The following is a 20471-nucleotide window of genomic DNA, read 5'->3' on the forward strand; positions in this document are numbered from 1 at the left end:
TTTAAAACATATCTCAGTTATATAACATAGAATATAGTTGCAATAAAAAAACAATAAATAAAAATGATGAATATAGTTTATAATAAAAATAATAAAACATATAACACTAATTAAATCAAAATAATAAATATTATTTAACATGTATAAGAAATTTTGTTTATGTATATAATACTGTAAAACTTGCATAGAATATAGCTCACATTAACAAAAATAATTAAAAGGTTTAGTTTCAGATGTGTTACCAGATTAAAAGTAGATTTTCTTGGAGTAGGAATAGCCCTGCTCACAATATATTCATTTTGCTTTGATGTGACCAAGTCATGATGAGGAAGCAGATAAATCAAATTCTGAGTTCTCAACTGTGTTTTCTACTATCCTCATGAAAACAGTTACAACTTTGGAAGTATTTTCACAGGTGTAGATACAAGCTTAGGGGTGTATTTGTGTCTGTAATTTTTTGATAGTTTGTAAAATGCATCTTGAATGATTTCAGGCTCTTACTTCTGTTTTCTGTGTATTAAAGTTGCATCTGTTTCTAAAGTTTCACTTGCTTTGTCACTCGTGGCAGATTGTACTTTTCCTACTGTTCAATCCAAAAATTGCCTTTAAAGATTTGGATATTATTCTTACTGGGCAGCTTGTTAAAACTGTTAAAGTTTAAATTTATGTGCATTGCTCAAAGTGGTTTGTTTATTTCTTAGGCTAGTCCCACCCTTCCTGAATTGGTTCCTCCACCTCCAATCAGTGGGTTTGGTGATACAATTGTGGCAAGTAACCCATTTGATGACACATGTTCTTCAATGGCTACTATGGGACACCAACATATGCCAGCCATGAACTCTTTAGGGGCTCCACCAATGCATAATAAACCTGTCCCAATGGGTTCAGGAAAGGTAAATTTGTTTTATTTCAGTCTTTAAAAAATTACTTTTTCAATTTTATAACTTAGACTGTTAACCTAACTTTTGTAGGTTAAAATATTTTTATTGTTATGTTATAACAGAGACTTAAGTAATCTTAACTGTTTTGTTTTTTTAATGATTGAACATTACCTGACCAAATTTTACAGTTGTGATATAATTTCTAATATATATACTGGATGTTTCTACTGAAAGACAAGTGATCAGTATTGACTTTTGGTTATATTCATCAGTGTTCTAGTGGTATATACTGCTCTTGCTAGCAATTCACAAATGATTGTATCACAACTGTAAAATGTAATCATAAAGTCAACTGAGTAGTTGATGTTGGAGCTTCAGTGACATAGTATTGGCAAGATTTGGTTGTGTGTTTCAACTCTTTCAAACAGACTTCCAATGACAGCACCAGCAGAGAGATACAGAACCTCTCCAGCACTGATGAAAACGTGATGCTTGGGAGAGAATTTCTGTTAGTCCCACGTACTGAGAGAATTTTCTACTCTTATTTACAAGCATTTCCTAATGAATTAAGTTGTAGAAATACCATTTCTTTTAGTATGAATATTTTTAAACTCATACTACATGAGATTTCAAAGAGTACAGAAAACTATGAAATATTAAGTTCTGTGGTCCAAAATGTTAGTTTACCACATTGCAGGCTTCCCACGAGTGCTGGAAAATTTGAAAAATCATGGAATTTGAAGAGTATTTTTAAGTCATGGAAAGTCATTACATTTTATGTTTTAACAAAAAAGTCAGTAAATACTGGGTATGTTTCAGCCACAATAGTTGTAATAACATTTCTGAAACATTTAAACAAATATTTCCTGAAAGTGGTATGACTCAAAAATTCACATGTGGTGAAGACAAGTGTGCTTATCCTGTAGGCCTTGGACTTGGTCTACACTTTCATAATCATTTGGCTACACACTTGAAACAGTGAATAAAATTGTACCCATGTTCAATGAATCCCACAGCAGCAGCTTGAATAGGAAGCAACTTGGCATTTATATTAGTGTGGTCGTGTTGATGATTGCATTGTATCACATTACTTTACCTTTACTTTCATTGGTCGTGGCAGGACTGAGAATCTGCTGTCTGTTTTATTGTAATGAAAAAAAAATTATCCAATTTTCCACTGATGGACCAACAGTGAACTGGAATCTGTATTCTTCACTATGTGGTAAAATAAAGGAGTCAGAATCTACACCCCATGGATTAATAAACATTGGAAACTGTGGCCTTCATATGGTTCACAACTCTTTAAAAAATGGTTGTGAAATGTCACAGTTTGGTGCAGCTAAACTAGTTAAAGCTCTATAGTGGTTATTTAAAGATAATCCAGCAGTGAATGGATAACTATTACTAGATCCTCAGTCTTCCCACTTCAGTTTTGTGGTCACCGTTGGCTCGAGAATAGACCCATTGCTGCAAGAGCTATTGACATATGACCAAATGTAATCAAATACGTTAAAACTATGCAAGGAAAGAAGAATCAACTTTCTAACTAGTCGTATCTTACTGTCATAGAGACAGTGTCAGATAAGTTTATCATGGCTGGACTGGCATTCTTTGAAACCATAGTGAATACCAAGACTCCATTTCTAGAGATATTTCAGAGTTCACATCCCCTGGTACCACTTCTCAGTGGTCACCTTGAACAGTTTATCAAGAAATTGATGAAACGGTTTATTAAAGATGACATTTTACATACAAGCTCAAGTGTTACAAAACTCTTGAAAATAGATGTGCAAGACATTGGCAGTCATGAAGATTGATCTTCAGTTTAAAACCCAGTCTATATTACAAAACATTCAGGATGTTTCAAGACTTATCAGTCATGCAGTTCTGTATGATACATAAGGAACACATTGTTGTAAAATATTTGATTGAGAAAACACTGATTATCTTTACATATGCTTGAACCCTAACAAAATTGTTGATAAACCAGATGTATACAAACATCAAAATTCTGTTAGAGAAGGTGATTATCTACAGCATCTGGATGAATGAACAAATGAAATTACCAAGGATGAAAACTGTGACTTTATACACAGTGTAAGAACTGTATCTTGTTCGGACTCATTATTTTAGAGATCATGATCCAGTAAAGAATGAGTCAGTGGATTCGTTCTTACATAATTATGAAATAACATGTCAGAGTTCAACAGTTTGGGAAGTTTTTAAACTTCTATTAATTATTTCTCATGGACAAACCAGTGTGGAGCAGGGGTTCTGAATAAATAAAGTTTAGTTGAGAATTTGCAAGAAGTTTTTCTAGTTGCTCAGAGAAAAGTGGGAGAGAATATTTATTTGGTTGATGGTATGTCTAATTTCAAAATAACACCAGCCCTCCTACTGAATGCAGCAGAAGCTGGTTGATGGTATGTCTAATTTCAAAATAACACCAGCTCTCCTAGTGAATGCAGCAGAAGCTGGTTGATGGTATGTCTAATTTCAAAATAACACCAGCTCTCCTAGTGAATGCAGCAGAAGCTGGTTGATGGTATGTCTAATTTCAAAATAACACCAGCTCTCCTAGTGAATGCAGCAGAAGCAGGTTGATGGTATGTCTAATTTCAAAATAACACCAGCCCTCCTACTGAATGCAGCAGAAGCTGGTTGATGGTATGTCTAATTTCAAAATAACACCAGCTCTCCTAGTGAATGCAGCAGAAGCTGGTTGATGGTATGTCTAATTTCAAAATAACACCAGCTCTCCTAGTGAATGCAGCAGAAGCTGGTTGATGGTATGTCTAATTTCAAAATAACACCAGCTCTCCTAGTGAATGCAGCAGAAGCTGGTTGATGGTATGTCTAATTTCAAAATAACACCAGCTCTCCTAGTGAATGCAGCAGAAGCCAGACAGAAATACAGACAACATCTAGAAGATAAGAAAAAGAAAATTCAAGTACTACTTTTAGCCAGAAAACAGAAAGTCATCAAGGATCAACTGTGTGAAACTAAAGCTAAAAAGCAGGGACTACAAGAAGATGTAACTGCCTTCATAAACAATCTGACTAAAATCTGTGATGGCAGAATCTAGTTAGAAAAATGAAATCGTTAACTGTAGAATCTAATGCACTAAGACAGGCAGCTTCGAAAACAATGAAATATATAATATGTATATTGCAATCCAAAAATTAGGGGAATAAAAAAAATGTATTTGATATGTGTTTGTTGTGAAGTTATAACAATGACCTGAGAGTGTCTTTGGGTTCACCACAATGACTGTAATGTTACTGTGTGACTTTCTGAAGTTTTTAAATATAAATGTGATAAGCAATCTGGAAGAATAGTTGAAAACTGAATATAACGTATAAAATAATGCTGAATCTAATCAGTTGAGGGGTGAACAGTTTGTTATTATTGTCATGTTTCAAATAAATAATAATTACTGTGAGAATGTCAGACATCACATTATGATTTGATGTTCCATTACTTAGTAGGTATTGACTTATTTTGAAATTCTATTTTTTTTATATTGGTATTAATTTGCCTTGGAGAATTTTGACTTGAATAAATGTATATATCACTGAGTCTATTTTGGGTATTTTTACTGTGTGTGTGTGTGTGTGTGTGTGTGTGTGTGTGTGTGATGTACATAAAAATCCTGGAAATTCATCACTAAATTGATAGATAAATCATGAACAATTATTGCATACATTAAAAGAAATTCATGGAATCTAGTCTACTTTTGTGGGCAGGAACCCTTCATTACTCTGTGGATCTCTGTGGACTTGCTTCCCATTAATATAAGACTACAGATTCCAGATAAAAGTAGGTTTGACAGAAAATATATCACAGAATAATTGTAAATCTTTGACTGTATTGAAAGAAGAAAGATAACTTTGAATAATGCTTATTCAAAACTAAAAATAAATGATTGTGAGTACAGTTCATTCATTACTGTTTTCTGATCACAGGACTAGAGGATCATATTATTGTCGTGATATTCTGTGACAGATTGTCACCACATACAGTATAGGATCATATTATCTCTCAGTGTATGTGTGTTACCAATATCACTGTTAGTCCTCTCAGATATAAAACATGGTGGAATGGTTAAGACAGTGTGTGTACAGTGTATTTCACGTGTATATATACTTAAGCTCTTGTGACAAGAAAGGCAAATGTACTCCGAACATTATGTAAGCACAGTTTAGCCAGTTTTTGTAGCCAACTTGTTATTATTAATTTCTCTCTATATTAATTTCAATCTGTCCATGGTTAACAGAAATATACATATATATAGTAGTGGTCATCAGTAGAGTACTGTACACTTGGATGATTCAGACACTCATAGTCTGGATACCAAGTTTCCACCAAAATGAAACATAATCTAAAATAAAATCGGTTCCATGTAATTATGATGAGCTTGGATATTCAAAAACATTAAAAACATGACACAAGATTTATCTAAATAAACAGATAATTTGTATATTTAATACATGAAGTAATTAATTGTTACAGTTCATTTTAGAAAATAACAATATAATATTATTGGCAGTCTAGTGAAAAACATCAATTATCAATTATTTTCTGGTGGTTTCAAGTGTTGAAGTTTCTGTTGTCAACACTGGTATCAATACAAAACTCTGGTTGTGAACAACATTGAGATGAAATTGGTTATTTTCTTTAGTCACTGTACTGTTATGTATCCAGAGGGATATATTGTTGTGATTTGAGGGGTTGCAGCAATTCCATAGATGTTCTTTAGTTTTAAGATCAGAACGTTTTACCTGGCAGTACATGATTTCTGTTGTTAGTAGTATGACAGAATAACTTTATCTTTTATTAGTACAAAGTATGGCCTGATTGCACCTGTGAGACATCTCATAACTTATTACAGTATGTGATTCAGTAGTGACTTCTACACATTCATTCACAGTAGTGCTTCACCAGGGCATAACCTCAGCTGAAACTTTATGTTGCACTGAACATATTCACATTTGCCACAAGTTCTCTGGTCACTAGTGGAGATATAAAACTTTGATTCAGTTATGAAGATTACAGGTACTAAGTGGTGTTTTCACGACGTCTAGTAACCTTAACAAGTGTCTAGAATAATTTTGCTTTGTTTTTCAAGTCAACTGTGGGGCTCAAGTGGATCTTTTTTATCATAAGCCAGACACATGAAATAAGTTTTTTACCATTTGATGTCCCTGCATAATTATTCTGACATTCATATTTTGTGGAGATTGCTTATACACCATAGTGTATTTTATCTTTGATAACATTGTTTATTCTAACACATCAAAGGTACATCTGACTAAGAACACATTGTTTGTTGAATTTTTATTGAGTGTAATTTTTTCTGACCAAATTTATGATTTCATTTCTAGTTTTTTCTTGATCTGGTTCTTTTACCTAATGTTACTTTCACTTTACTTTTGCTATGATTATTTAATGTTTGAAATATCCATGTATTTTCACTTCTAATTGCTAGTGTTACTACCATTTACTAGTGTTGTAATTTTTCTGGAAAAGTGTTATATCTTAAGGTTGTATACAAATTCTTTTATATCTGATACTGATACAACTATCAGATGTTCTGTGTGTGTGTGTATAAAATTTGTTAGAAACTAAAAAAATGCCCAAATAAAAACCAAAAACACTGCACCAATAAAAAAGGATCTCCAGGGTACAAGCTGTGATGTGGGATATAAAATGTACCTTAGGTTTTGGAGGTGACTGCAGAAATAGGACTCTCAGTGTGGTCGGAATACACCATCTGTCAGTCTTAACTTCTGTTTACCTGTCTCACATGAAAAATAATAAAATAATCAAAGGAATAGAAATTAGGAGAGTGACATGTGGGTGCTGGAAGCTCACAGTGCCTCACATCTATATCACCCTTCATTGCCTGCAGACAGTTGTGGGGGAGGTGACTGTAAGAAGAAGGTAAGATAACGCTACCTGCTGAAGTTGGCATTTCAGTCCCAATTATAGTAGTTAAACACTAATTAGTAGCACAGTAGACAAATTATACCAGTATAAATGGTTCCAACCAGTTATCTAAACTAACTAATATAACTTCCAGCTTCCACTCATGAAGTTCACTGTGACTACCTACAACAAAGACCTGCCCAATCAACTCCGGGCAGCATTAATGGAGGTTGAAAGACCTCCCTCAAATAAAGACAGTAAAGGAAAAAGATGTGGTCATAAACAGAAGGGTTCTCAATCCAATTTGCCTACACATAAATAAAAATGGCCACCTTGATACAATGGAACTGGCGAGGTTTATGTTCTAATCTGGGTGACATCAAAATACTGATTACTTCCTACCATCCTGTATGACTTTCCTCACAGGAAACATTTCTGAAACCTGCCAATACAGTCACCTTTCGGCAGTTTTCTTTGCACAGAAATGACAGGCTGTGTGATGGAGGGGTGGCACTGTTGGTTGATCAGCATGTGCCCAGGGTGTCTTTACCACTAGACACACCCTTGCAGTTCGTAGCCATCCATGCTTCCTTGGGTCATACCATCACTGTTTGTTCTTTCTACCTGTCGCCTGGAGAGACATATGATCAATCAGACCTTGATGTTCTCATTGAACAGTTGCTGTCTCCCTTTTTCATCCTGGGGGTCTTTAATGGACATCATCCCCTCTGGGAAAGTGCTGTTATTGATAGGAGGGGTCACTTTGTAGAGCGTATGCTCTCTGATCACAACCTTTCTCTTTTCATTACTGGTTCTTCTACTTATTATCATGCACCTAGTCAGTCCTCTATTGTTATTGATTTCTCAATTTGCTCCCCTTCACTATTCTTCCATTTTTCATGGAGGGTTGACAATAATCCATGAGGCAATGATCATTTTCCTATAATTTTGAGAGAAACTGACCATAGTTGATGCCACCTGACCCGCATGCCTCGGTGGAAGCTGGATCACACAAACTGGCCCTCTTTCACTGCTCTTGCAGAACTTTATTCTGCCATCATCTGTAAGTCATCAATAGATGACTGTGTGGCAGCAGTAACTGACTGTGTTATACAAGCAGCTGCTCAATGTATTCTTAAAACCTTGACACGTTTTTCATAATATTCTTGTCCGTGATGGAATCCTGCCTGCCACTTGGCACAGAAGGCTCAAAAATGGGCCTGGGATACTTTCCATCGATATCCCACACTCTCACATTCCCTGTGGGTAAGACGTCAAAGCCAGAAGGAATCTTGGATTTAGTTCACAACCAGCATACATTCTACCACCGGTTCCAAAGTTATATGGAACAAGATTCAAAAGGTCATTGGGCAATATAATTCTGTCCCCTGTCTATCTTGCTCTCGGTGGCCAGGAAGTAACTGATACACAGAGCATCGCCGATACTCTAGGTGAAAGCTTTTGCCAGGTATCTAGCACTTCTGCTTCTTGATTGGGGGTTGACTTGATATATTCTCTTTGTTGTGGATCGATTTTACTAACCTTATACTTTCGGTGGTTTGTTTTTTTTGGAGGATTGACTTTATGTTCTCTTTGTTGTGGATTGATTTTACTAACCTTATACTTTCGGTGGTTTGTTTTTTTGGGGGGTTGACTTGATATGTTCTCTTTGTTGTGGATTGATTTTACTAACCTTATACTTTCGGTGGTTTGTTTTTTTTGGGGGATTGACTTTATGTTCTCTTTGTTGTGGATTGATTTTACTAACCTTATACTTTCGGTGGTTTTTTTTTTTTTGGGGGGTTGACTTGATATGTTCTCTTTGTTGTGGATTGATTTTACTAACCTTATACTTTCAGTGATTTTTTTATTTTGGGGGGTTGACTTGATATGTTCTCTTTGTTGTGGATTGATTTTACTAACCTTATACTTTCGGTGGTTTGTTTTTTTGGGGGGATTGACTTTATATTCTCTTTGTTGTGGATTGATTTTACTAACCTTATACTTTGGTGGTTTCTTTTTTTGGGGATTGACTTTATGTTCTCTTTGTTGTGGATTGATTTTACTAACCTTATACTTTCGGTGGTTTGTTTTTTTGGGGGGATTGACTTTATGTTCTCTTTGTTGTGGATTGATTTTACTAACCTTATACTTTGGGTGGTTTCTTTTTTTGGGGGATTGACTTTATGTTCTCTTTGTTGTGGATTGATTTTACTAACCTTATACTTTGGGTGGTTTCTTTTTTTTGGGGGGTTTGACTTGATATGTTCTCTTTGTTGTGGATTTATTTTACTAACCTTATACTTTGGGTGGGTTTTTTGGGGGGGTTGACTTGATGTGTTCTTTTTTGTTGTGGATTGATTTTACTAACCTTATACTTTGGGTGGTTTGTTTTTTGGGGGGGGTTTGACTTATGTTCTTTTTGTTGTGAATTGATTTTACTAACCTTATAATTTGAGTGGTTTGTTTTTTTTTGGGGGGGGGGGTTTGACTTGATATGTTCTCTTTGTTGTGGACTGATTTTACTAACCTTATACTTTGGGACTCATAGAATATTCTTTTCATTATTTTCATTTTTTGACTGCTCTGCACAACCAGTTGGTTTGGGCACTTGACTCATAATTTGAGGATAGTTGGTTCAATTCCACATCCCATCAAGCATGGTATGGGAGCATTATAATGTGATTGTTCATTCTACTATTTGTTGGTAAAAGAGTAGCCCAAGAGTTGGCAGTGGTGGTGATCACTAGCTGCTTTTCCTGTAATTTTTCACTGCTAAATAAGAGACAGCTAGCAAAGAAACCATTGTGTAGCTTTGTGCAAAATTCAAACAAACCAAATCACTTCTTGCCATCTCCCACCCTTATTTTTGGTCAGATCTGAAGGTCCTTTTCTGTGCCTTACATGCTCCAAGTTGCTTTATTGCTTTCAAAGTTTCTTTCCATTGACTCCATTTTATACACTTTCTTTTCCTTGCATCACTCCTCTGTTCATTGTTTGTTTATCCCTTCTTTTCCTACCCATAGGGTTGGGCTTGTGGTTCAACTGGCTTCTGCTTCCTTTAATCAATTCCTAATGTCTTCACTCCATTCAGACACCTTACCTTTTACTTGCATCTTAACCACATAGTCAATTGAATATACTTTATCATTTGAATACTGGGACTACATCTTTCCTTACCTGCTTTTTGGTAGCTGTTTCTTCCTCATTGAGGTACTTTCTTCCACCTGTTGTCAACCTTCACTATTTTTAATGAGACTGTGACTGGGTAAGTTTCTTTTGTTATGTGTATATTATATTATTTCTCAGGAGCACGTTCCATATTTTGAATAGGGTCTTACTCTGTAACAAGTGATGCCTGTCCTGGTATACTTCAATCACTTAGAATTGTACTGAAACCCACATAATAAAGCCATGTTGACATCAATTTCCTAATTTCCATGGTCACAAATTGCACTGTAATGTTAGGTAAGCTGAGTGGTTGGTTTGGCTTAGCTGGTGGAGCTTTGACTAATACTATATGTTACAAGATTTATTTATCTTAAGTTAGGATGGAATGGATGAATGAAGTACACAGACACTAACTTGAGACTTTACAGTTAAAACAAAGAGACTAAGATTTCATGAAAACATCTTTTATTAACTTTCCATATACTTAACAATTACATCTAACACGTCTTTTAAAATATATTAACGTTTTACTGTAATTAACACTTTTACTAAATATTCATTTAACTGTATACTAAATATGATAATTGATGCTTAATAATAATAGCATTAGAATAATTACAAAGACAAGAAACAGTTGATGGTCTTATTACAGCAGTAGATGTGTTAAAATAGTGTAGAAAACTTGCATAGAATCTGGAAACAACTTCTGTTGTTATGGGAGATTTCCAACTTTTCAGCTGTTACTTGAGGTTTTATTCAACTTTTCCTGTGTATCCTCATGGTCTGTCAAATACTATGCACAACTACCTGCAAGTAGTTCTGATACTTAATTGGTCAATTCTGTATGTTGATTATCTGTCAGTCACAACTAGAGACAATGAATCATCAGATGTTTCTCTTGTATCTGTACTCACATTCATGTTATTGATATTTGAACAAAGAACCAGCTGGCTTCCATTTCAGGAAGATTTAAGCTATTAATCCTTTGTAACTTTATCCCATACTGTAACATCGTGAAGCTGTCAAAGTTTGTTCCTGGTTACACTCCTTAATGCAGCATCCATAATTTGCATAACTCCTTTGCTGACCTTCGTAGCATCAACTGATTACAGACTAAACATGCATCGGAAAGTTTCTTGACATGTTTTCTTGAGCCATTGTTTGTTCTATAATCATCATTGTTTTATACACGTGTATCACACTTCTTATTATTACATATATGAGGCATTAAAATCTCAGTGATGCCTCACACTGTTCATTGCAATCACATAAACTAGACATTGGTTGTTCCACAAGATTGTTTATAAGTTATTCCTTAAGATATCTTTGCTTCATAACTATACCTTTTCTGCACTGTACTAACCATGGACTTAATTGGTAAAGCAGAAGGGGATGGCTGCCCATCCCTGCCATCTTAGTGTAGATAACAATATGTCCTCCTCATGAATGCTTCATCCTTCCACTGGTTTGTCTGAAAGGCTATTGTAGTTTTGAAGTATGCCATCATAATGAATGGGATCTCTCATCCTACTCCTCACAAGGAAGTCAGTTCCAAGCAGTTGAGTTTTTGGATTCAGAGCTGAACTCAATCAACATATTGTCCACATTTGTGTTGTGCTAATTGGGATACCTTATTTTTCCCCCTCATGGATCTCATTTCCCAGCTGTTGAGTTTTGGACTTAAGAGCTTAACCAATCAACATAAGTCCTCATACATGTGTTCAGGGAGTTCATGGTCCCTCACTTATTTTTCCTGAAGTGCAAACTCCGTGGTTTGTGTCACATTTGTTGGTTGCTTTGCTTTTTTTTCTTGCACTACCCATTAATATCTTTATGCCACAGACGTTACTGTGTTTGAGTTGATTCCATTCTGTTTGATTTGAGCGAGATATGTATGCATGTTATTTCACAGATTGGTAGTGAGATTTCTCTCTATAATCAGTTGAATTGCAGGTGGTATGAACCTTTATTCTAGACCTGAATGGATGTTGGCTCCTGGTAGTTGAGTTTGAATTATAGTTGGTTTCCAGATGTTAAGTTTTGGATGTAATTTACTTGTACATTCCACTGCACCCAACCCACATTGAGACACATCTTAAACTATAATATATTGTGGTTAGATTCACTGTACAACTGTCTTTCCTGTTTGGATGTGCTTCTCACAATTTTCCACCCATTCTCCAATGCTTTAAAAAGATACTTCTATTTTCCCCTTGCACTGGTTTCTCCACTTATTCAGTGTTGGATTTTAGCCATGTATGTTGAATGGAAGTGTAAGTTACCGTGTTGGAAGTTATAATTTTCCTTTGCTGAAAATGTATTTGACAGGTACTAATTTCTGCTAACACCTCTCACCCTTTCTCCCAATTGTCAAACAATGCTTATGTTTCTGTGTAAACTCAAAGTGATAAGTAGAATACCATGTGACACTGCTATTGGTAGAGATTTGCCACATGATAATTTTCATGTGTGAATTGAGAGATGCATGGGATTGAAAGGCTTTTGGCTAAAATATTTTTTGTAAATAGAGGAAAGTACTGAACAAGATTTGCTTTGTATGTGAGTGAAATACCTGTCAGAAACACATTTTCAGTGTTAGTAAACTGTAATTTTTGTCATTATGACAGTATACAAAGGTGTCTACACAAAAAGATGTATACAAAAATGTACTATTATGGTTTTGAAATTCAGAAAAAGTTAAATTAGAATGTATCCTAGATACATTACTTTCTCTGGGCTATATTATCCAAACACATTTATATATCTTCAGAACGGTTTGTATAAACAGTAAGTGAAAAGAATGCCAAATGGTGATTTAAAACTTGGTTTTTAATGTTGAAATGTTTACACCATATTACACCATAACATTAAATAAATTGAATAAGCTATTAATTGTTGATTGTTTTATGAAATTAGAATTTAACTTCTATACATATTTATTCTATCATCAGATCTGATTTTTACCCAGTTCACAAGAATGCTGATTTGACCTTCAGAAAACAACTATCATATTTACCAGACTACTACAGTAGTATTTGTGTGTGATATTAATATATCTTATTTTTTGTTAATATATGTGTCATATACTACAAGTGTAAATATATATTCTACAACATTTTGTGTGTTCTAGATGTACCCACCAGATCAACCCATGGTGTTTAATCCTCAGAATCCAAATGCTCCACCCATCTATCCATGTGGAATATGTCACAAAGAAGTTCATGACAATGATCAGGCTGTGTTTTGTGAGAGTGGATGCAACTTCTGGTTTCACCGGATATGCACGGGGCTCACAGATGCAGCCTTTCACCTCCTCACTGTGGAAGTATATGCCGAATGGGTTTGTGACAAGTGTCTTTCATCAAAAAACATACCTTTAGTGAAGTTTAAACCTTGAGACATAATTTTGTGATTTTCTAGTCTCTGTATATATTTAAAATATATAGAGTTTGGTTAATTCACAGACTGTCAAAGGTAACTGCACCTAACAAAACTTTCTTGAAATGTCCACAGAAACAGTATATTTAAATATGTTGAACTATTGTTTTTGCTTTCAAAACATACTGGTTATCAGTGATTGATTTGTATTGTTTGAAGGTAAATTACTTGATACAGTTGTATTGTACATACATGTATTTAAAATGGATAATTGTAAACATGTTACTGATAATTGTAAACATGTTACTATAAGACAGCAAAATTCAAACTTTTACACTTTTTATACCCATTATTTTATGTAATACAAGATCTAACAGCACCTGTTTTAAGGTGTCTCCCACAAACTCACAATTTGATAAGGGGTTTCTATGTGCTATAGAATCCATTTAAGTGCCAAGTTACTTTAGGTACAAAGTGGTTTTGCTCATTTATATATGTAAAAAACAAATATATTTAAAAATAGAGCAAAGTTTATAATACTCAGTTTTGTTACAACTATTTAAAATGTCATTCATTCAGTTTTTGTTTTTAATAAAACATAGTGTACTTCTCAAAGGAAACATTCTAAATAATACCACACACTTAGAAGACTTCATGATTAATATAATTTGTCATTTTAAGAAATAGAAGCACAATATTTATTTAGCATCAGATCAACTTACAGTATTAAAGCATTTTGTATGACTGGTTTTTCTAATAATAAATGAAAATGAAACAAAAAGGTTTTTTTTAGAATAATTACAGATGGTTATGTAATAAGCCAATTCATTATTTAAAAGAATGTTATCAGGTACTTCCTGAAAATGGTATAATCTGAAGTTTAAGCTACGACTATGAAAGGTTGAGATTGATAGAACAATTTTTCAGACATACTAATTACAGTATGTAGGTTAAATAAACAATTCTTGAATAGTGTTGATTTTAGGTTAATAATCTGAAGTTTAAGCTACGACTATGAAAGGTTGAGATTGATAGAACAATTTTTCAGACATACTAATTACAGTATGTAGGTTAAATAAACAATTCTTGAATAATGTTAATTTTAGGTTAATAGCTTTGCTTTGTTTTCTGAAACTTATGTTTTCATGCTTGATATCAGAATATGAGTACCACGTGTTTTATAATTATTATATAAACAGTAATTCACATGTAGGAACTGGAGAGTTATGAGAAACAAGAACAATTATGGATATTTGGGATTGTATTAATGTTAGTAATTTATCTTAAGCACATTAAGTAAACATTTAATATTTCTTAAACTAAAATTTTGTGTACAAGTGAAACTTATTTATTCTTTTTTTTAAAAGTGTCTGATTTTGACTGTTAACTCTGTAAACTTTTGCCATTTATTAGGTTTATTCTGTAATTCTAAAGATTCTTTTAAAGTAACTATACTAAGGATACTGCTTGTTAAATAAGTGTTTTGTTTCGTATCATCTATCCATGAAGAAGTATATATTTCTTTAATAAAATAAATAAAAGACAGTGTGAAGAATTCAATATTTGAAATACACTAAACATGATATGTGTTTTGCAACATAAAAACAAGTTGATTAAGTTTGAAGATATTGATCAGCTTTATTCATTTCTTCTGTTTTTCTTTTTTCACTATGCTGGTTGATTATTTTTAATTATTTCTGATTACATTCGTAAATAAAACATTATACATTTCTTAAATTATAACAGTTTCTGTTCAGTAATCTATGTACAGTTTCATCTGCAATTTGTTTTAAATAAAAGTTTTATCATCACTTCTTTTGACAGCTGACCATCTTTGTTTATATTGCAGAATTAATAAATGCAATAGAAAAGGGTAGAGTTACATGCTGTAGTCACCTCAGTGGCATTACTGAACAAACAGCGTTTATAGTGCATATGGTTGTGTGACAGTCAAGTGGTTACGTATTTTACCAAAACTAAATGATAACAGAAAATTTTCGGTGTAGATTCCTGTATGTTGTGAGGAGACCTCTCAGAGAAGGTTATGTTCTTTAAGTTTACCTACTCTGTGATATAGACATCCACCCATGTGTTTACCATGCGTTGAGACCCTTAAAAGGGAGGGAAGGATCCTGGTGGTTTAGGAGTCAAACCCTAATACCCTATTTTGGCTTTGAATTCCTGTAGATGAGCAACCTTGGGGTGGCCCCTCAAGGTCACTCAGCTGGTGCATGTGAGCTAGAGTCAACCAAGTACCAGTTTTGGACGTTTTCAATTGGTGTTGTGGACATTGTGTCTAATGCTGGTGTTTTTGTGTAGTGCATCCCCTTGTAGGACTCCATGGTGGGTGGGACCAGTGGACACCAAAATATTATTTCTTTATTATAGATCCCCCAATTCAAAATAAAAATAATAAAAAAAACAGACCATAGGTTTGTTGTTATGCACAGAATCCCCTCTACAATTTTTGTGTTCATTACCGAATTATACACCATTTCTCTTGCCCTGGATCACATAAAAGATAAGCAGTACTCGAATTGTCCTATTTATACCAACTAACTTAGCTCTCTACTGGCTCTGGAATCACTTTACATTAGTTCTCACCGATATTCAAAACCAACTGGCCCATTTCTCTTTAATATCTACTTTTGGATACCAGGCCACGTTGGTATTTGAGGGAACGAGCTTCTAACACTGCAGCTAAGACTTCTGCTCTGGTGCTATCACTGTCGTGCCTGTTTCATACGTGAACTATGGTTCTGTATTCAAGGCTTGGCTCTGTACCAGTTGGCAGTCAGCTTGGAGTGAGCAATTTGATAACAAGCTTTTCCAAATAAAACCCTCTATTGGACTTTGGTTATCTTGTTTCCGTAAGGATCGGAAAGAGGAAATTGTTCTAACTAGACTATGCATTGGTCACAGTTTTTATCTCATCATTTTCTTTTATCTGGGACTGATGCATCAATGTGTCATCTGTGTGACACTTGAGTCACAAAGTCCACATTTTATTCTCATGTCATCATTACAACTTTGAACCACAGCACCATTTCAGACACATTTTGTCTACAGGTTTATCCCTGATGCTGGACAGGGATGTTATAAATGTTTATAGCTTTATAAGTCCCATTGGCCTCTTTAACTTTATTTACGACTTTAATTCAAAAACTGGAGTTTGTTTTGTTTTACCATGATTCCTTTTTACGAATTTTAATAATTTTACTTTTATTTTTACCGATTGTTTGGCACACATTAGCCTATTTGCTTTGCGCCTTAAAACAACAAACAAACAACCAATGATAAAATAACATTTACAGTCAGTATAGATGAATAACAGTCAAGTGGTTCATTATTTTATCTAAACTCATTGATAAAATAACATTTACAGTCAGTATAGATGAACAACAGTCAAGTGGTTCATTATTTTATCTAAACTCATTGATAAAATAACATTTACAGTCAGTATAGATGAAGAACAGTCAAGTGGTTCATTATTTTATCTAAACTCATTGATAAAATCTAAACTCATTGATAAAATAATATTTACAGTCAGTATAGATGAACAACAGTCAAGTGGTTCATTATTTTATCTAAACTCATTGATAAAATAATATTTACAGTCAGTATAGATGAACAACAGTCAAGTGGTTCATTATTTTATCTAAACTCATTGATAAAATAACATTTACAGTCAGTATAGATGAATAACAGTCAAGTGGTTCATTATTTTATCTAAACTCATTGATAAAATAACATTTACAGTCAGTATAGATGAACAACAGTCAAGTGGTTCATTATTTTATCTAAACTCATTGATAAAATAACATTTACAGTCAGTATAGATGAATAACAGTCAAGTGGTTCATTATTTTATCTAAACTCATTGATAAAATAACATTTACAGTCAGTATAGATGAACAACAGTCAAGTGGTTCATTATTTTATCTAAACTCATTGATAAAATAACATTTACAGTCAGTATAGATGAATAACAGTCAAGTGGTTCATTATTTTATCTAAACTCATTGATAAAATAACATTTACAGTCAGTATAGATGAACAACAGTCAAGTGGTTCATTATTTTATCTAAACTCATTGATAAAATAACATTTACAGTCAGTATAGATGAATAACAGTCAAGTGGTTCATTATTTTATCTAAACTCATTGATAAAATAATATTTACAGTCAGTATAGATGAACAACAGTCAAGTGGTTCATTATTTTATCTAAACTCATTGATAAAATAACATTTACAGTCAGTATAGATTTGTTCATTATTTTATCTAAACTCAGTGATAAAATAATACTTGCAGTCAGAGTGAACAACAGTCAAGTGGTTAAAACTGATAAAATAATATTTACTCAGTTTGATCAAGTGGTTCATTATTTTATCTAAACTTGATATTTATAATATATACAACACAGGTTTTGTCTTTCAGAGTGCAGTTAAAGCTGTTTGATCCAATTGATAGTTTATATATAAACCCCATTACGGTGGAATCCACGTGTTTAACTCATGTTCACATGCAAAACAAAAAATAATTGCTTAAATGTAGTGAATATAATAGGTTTGTTAATGTGTATTTTTTGCCAGAGATTCTTAAATAGATAACTAATATACCCAACTGAATAAAAAAACGTAAAGATATTAGTGAAATTTGCCACACTGTTGTAGATGATTTGATCAATTTTCAAAAATGGGAGAATTACCAGTGTTTAATCTAATTGGCTAGATGAGGGAGATAGGCTTATTAGAGGTCCAGTGCCATTCATCTTTTATTTGTCAGTGTTGTCTGACATAGGTTTTCATATTTTCAATTTACAACACAGAAGAAGCATTTTGTTTGCTCCCTCTGATTGCCAATATCGTAAGGCATAGCTTCATACTTTTTTAACACACTTGTTAATTAATTCGACCTTTGTCAAACAAGTTCTCCCAACCTTGACAGTAGGGTCAAGGTTGTACGATTCGACTGACATTCGAATTGAAGATAGCAAACTTCGTGCAGGTGATGATATGTTTGCCACTGAAATACCATTTGAAGTGCTTGGTATTATTATATAACGATGCCAAACTCGGGGAGAATTAATATTCATCCAAAGATCAGAGGAATGATACTTTAAACACTTGTAAGATACGACGAAAAAGAACTGTACAAGATGAGCACACCACTATTAAAGTTAAGTGAAAATGTATATATTGCAAATAGGAAAGCTTGGAAATCACCAATGAAAAACAGTTCATTTAACTCGATTGTAGGAGAAGCTTTTATGAAACGTTCATGGTATTTAGACTCGTACTAAAACCAAAGATCTGTCACGTAGATGTAGATAGCATTTTGTTGGACTTTTTAACGAGAGTAATGACAGTGATGTTATGTCTTTAGCATGGGCAGCTAAAATAGTACGCTGAGGCTTGTTTGGTGAATTATTTATATTTGGACATGTATTCACAAGTTGTCAAGGAACGTACGTTCCATTAGTGTGTATGTTCTTGTAAGGTCTGAACATGCCTAACTGCTACCGTAGTGCGACCAGAAGTTCTGGCTATATTGCAACTCTTTGGGCAAAACAACATAAAATACAAATGCTGAAAATCATTATCTATCACTATACGCCATTACTGAAGTCAGGAGACAACACTCGTACTCAACATCAGAATGATGGTGTATGTGTATATCAGAAAACACTGACTGGTTGACAACGTATATGATACACTAAAACTCAACTAATTATAGCAGATAGTTTGAGAGCTGAAAATTTTACTACAGGTGTTGTGAATTTTGCGAAAATCCACATGAGGGCTATATCTACTAGCTGTCCCTAATTTACACTTTAAGACCAGAGAGAAGGCATTATCTCCAACTCTTGGGATACTTGGCTGAGCTCGGGTGTTGTGAACAAGGTGAGTCACAAAGGTAAACTTCAGCAACAGGTTCATTTTATGGTACTGGAAGTTCGCTGTTTCAGCATCCTGACTCACTGATAAATAGATACAAACAACGTCAGTATTAAATGTGTCTTGTACGTGAATTTACTGCCTCAATTCTACACGAATGGCCCCCAATTTTAACACTTATATAACATGCGCCATTGGGAAATGAAGCTGTTACTCTACCAGTTGGTGTTCGGAAGGTAGGAATATATTCAGATTATGTTTGGTTAGAGAAAGTCAAAACTTCTGTACATGTTCATCTGATGATAGGCAAAACATATCCTGGTGTAAAACTGTCAAACAAATCAGCTCGCTCCAAGTGCATCTGGAAAGTCAAGGAAATGTTCCAATGTTATTACTCTGTCTGTATTAGTATTACTGTATTAAAGTAGCATATATCATGGTGATGATAATGTAGTACCACTGTCAAGGATAGTATTGTGAAACTGATATTAGGAGCAATAGCCATCCAGTTTCCATGAAGCTAGTCCATAAATTGTCATTGTTTTCTGGGGGAACACAATACACCAGTCACGTATTTCACTAAACAGTTTCATATAGTACAGTGTTGCTATTATGCAGATTTATGTCCATGATGGACGTAAAATCTAAAGAAACAAGACAAAGTTAAACAAATAATGTTAACACTATGTCTCAATTCTTAAGCTTGTTTGTCTACATTTTTTGTGTTTCAATTTTCACTTTAAACGACCCATCTTCTTTCTGTATTTTGTAAATATCTTTATTCCTCCTTTTTAGATTATTTTTTAATAATCTTATTTCAAATTAAATAATATTTTGCAGTAAGTTCTCAAGCACGATATCTGCTAAATTCTTAATGGTCAAACATTATATTATTAGCATATCTAAATAAAGTGAGCAAACCTGGAAAATTACAGGCTCTGTTTTTGTTGCATACAGTTTTAAAATTTAACGTGTGTTTATAAATACTAAAGTGCGATATTTTGTGGGGCAAAAGAAGACTGACAACCCTTAAAACGTTTCTTTTTTTAATTTCGCGCAAAGCTACGCGAGGGCTATTTGCGCTAGCCGTCCCTAATTTAGCAGGGTAAGACTAGAGGGAAGGCAGCTAGTTACCACCATCCACCGTCAAATCTTGGGCTACTCTTTTATCAACGAATAGTAGGATTGACTGTAACGTTATAACGCCACCACA

At 33.9% G+C, this 20471-nt stretch overlaps 1 protein-coding gene across 2 annotated transcripts in view; it reads left to right on the top strand.

Annotated features, from left to right (window-relative positions):
- Positions 1 to 20471, top strand: part of LOC143238672 (uncharacterized) — a 51386-nt gene that overhangs the window by 27623 nt on the left and 3292 nt on the right. Inside the window, exons 3-4 of one of the 2 annotated variants that reach the window (XM_076479100.1) lie at positions 702 to 893; positions 13112 to 13321. In XM_076479100.1, the coding sequence (XP_076335215.1) occupies positions 702 to 893; positions 13112 to 13321 (402 nt within the window). Of the gene's footprint in view, positions 1 to 701; positions 894 to 13111; positions 15171 to 20471 lie in introns of those variants that run through there. The other variant, XM_076479099.1, reaches the window with a different exon arrangement.

Source organism: Tachypleus tridentatus, chromosome 13, assembly GCF_004210375.1.
Source record: "Tachypleus tridentatus isolate NWPU-2018 chromosome 13, ASM421037v1, whole genome shotgun sequence".
In the NCBI taxonomy this organism is placed as follows: Eukaryota; Metazoa; Arthropoda; class Merostomata; order Xiphosura; family Limulidae; genus Tachypleus; species Tachypleus tridentatus.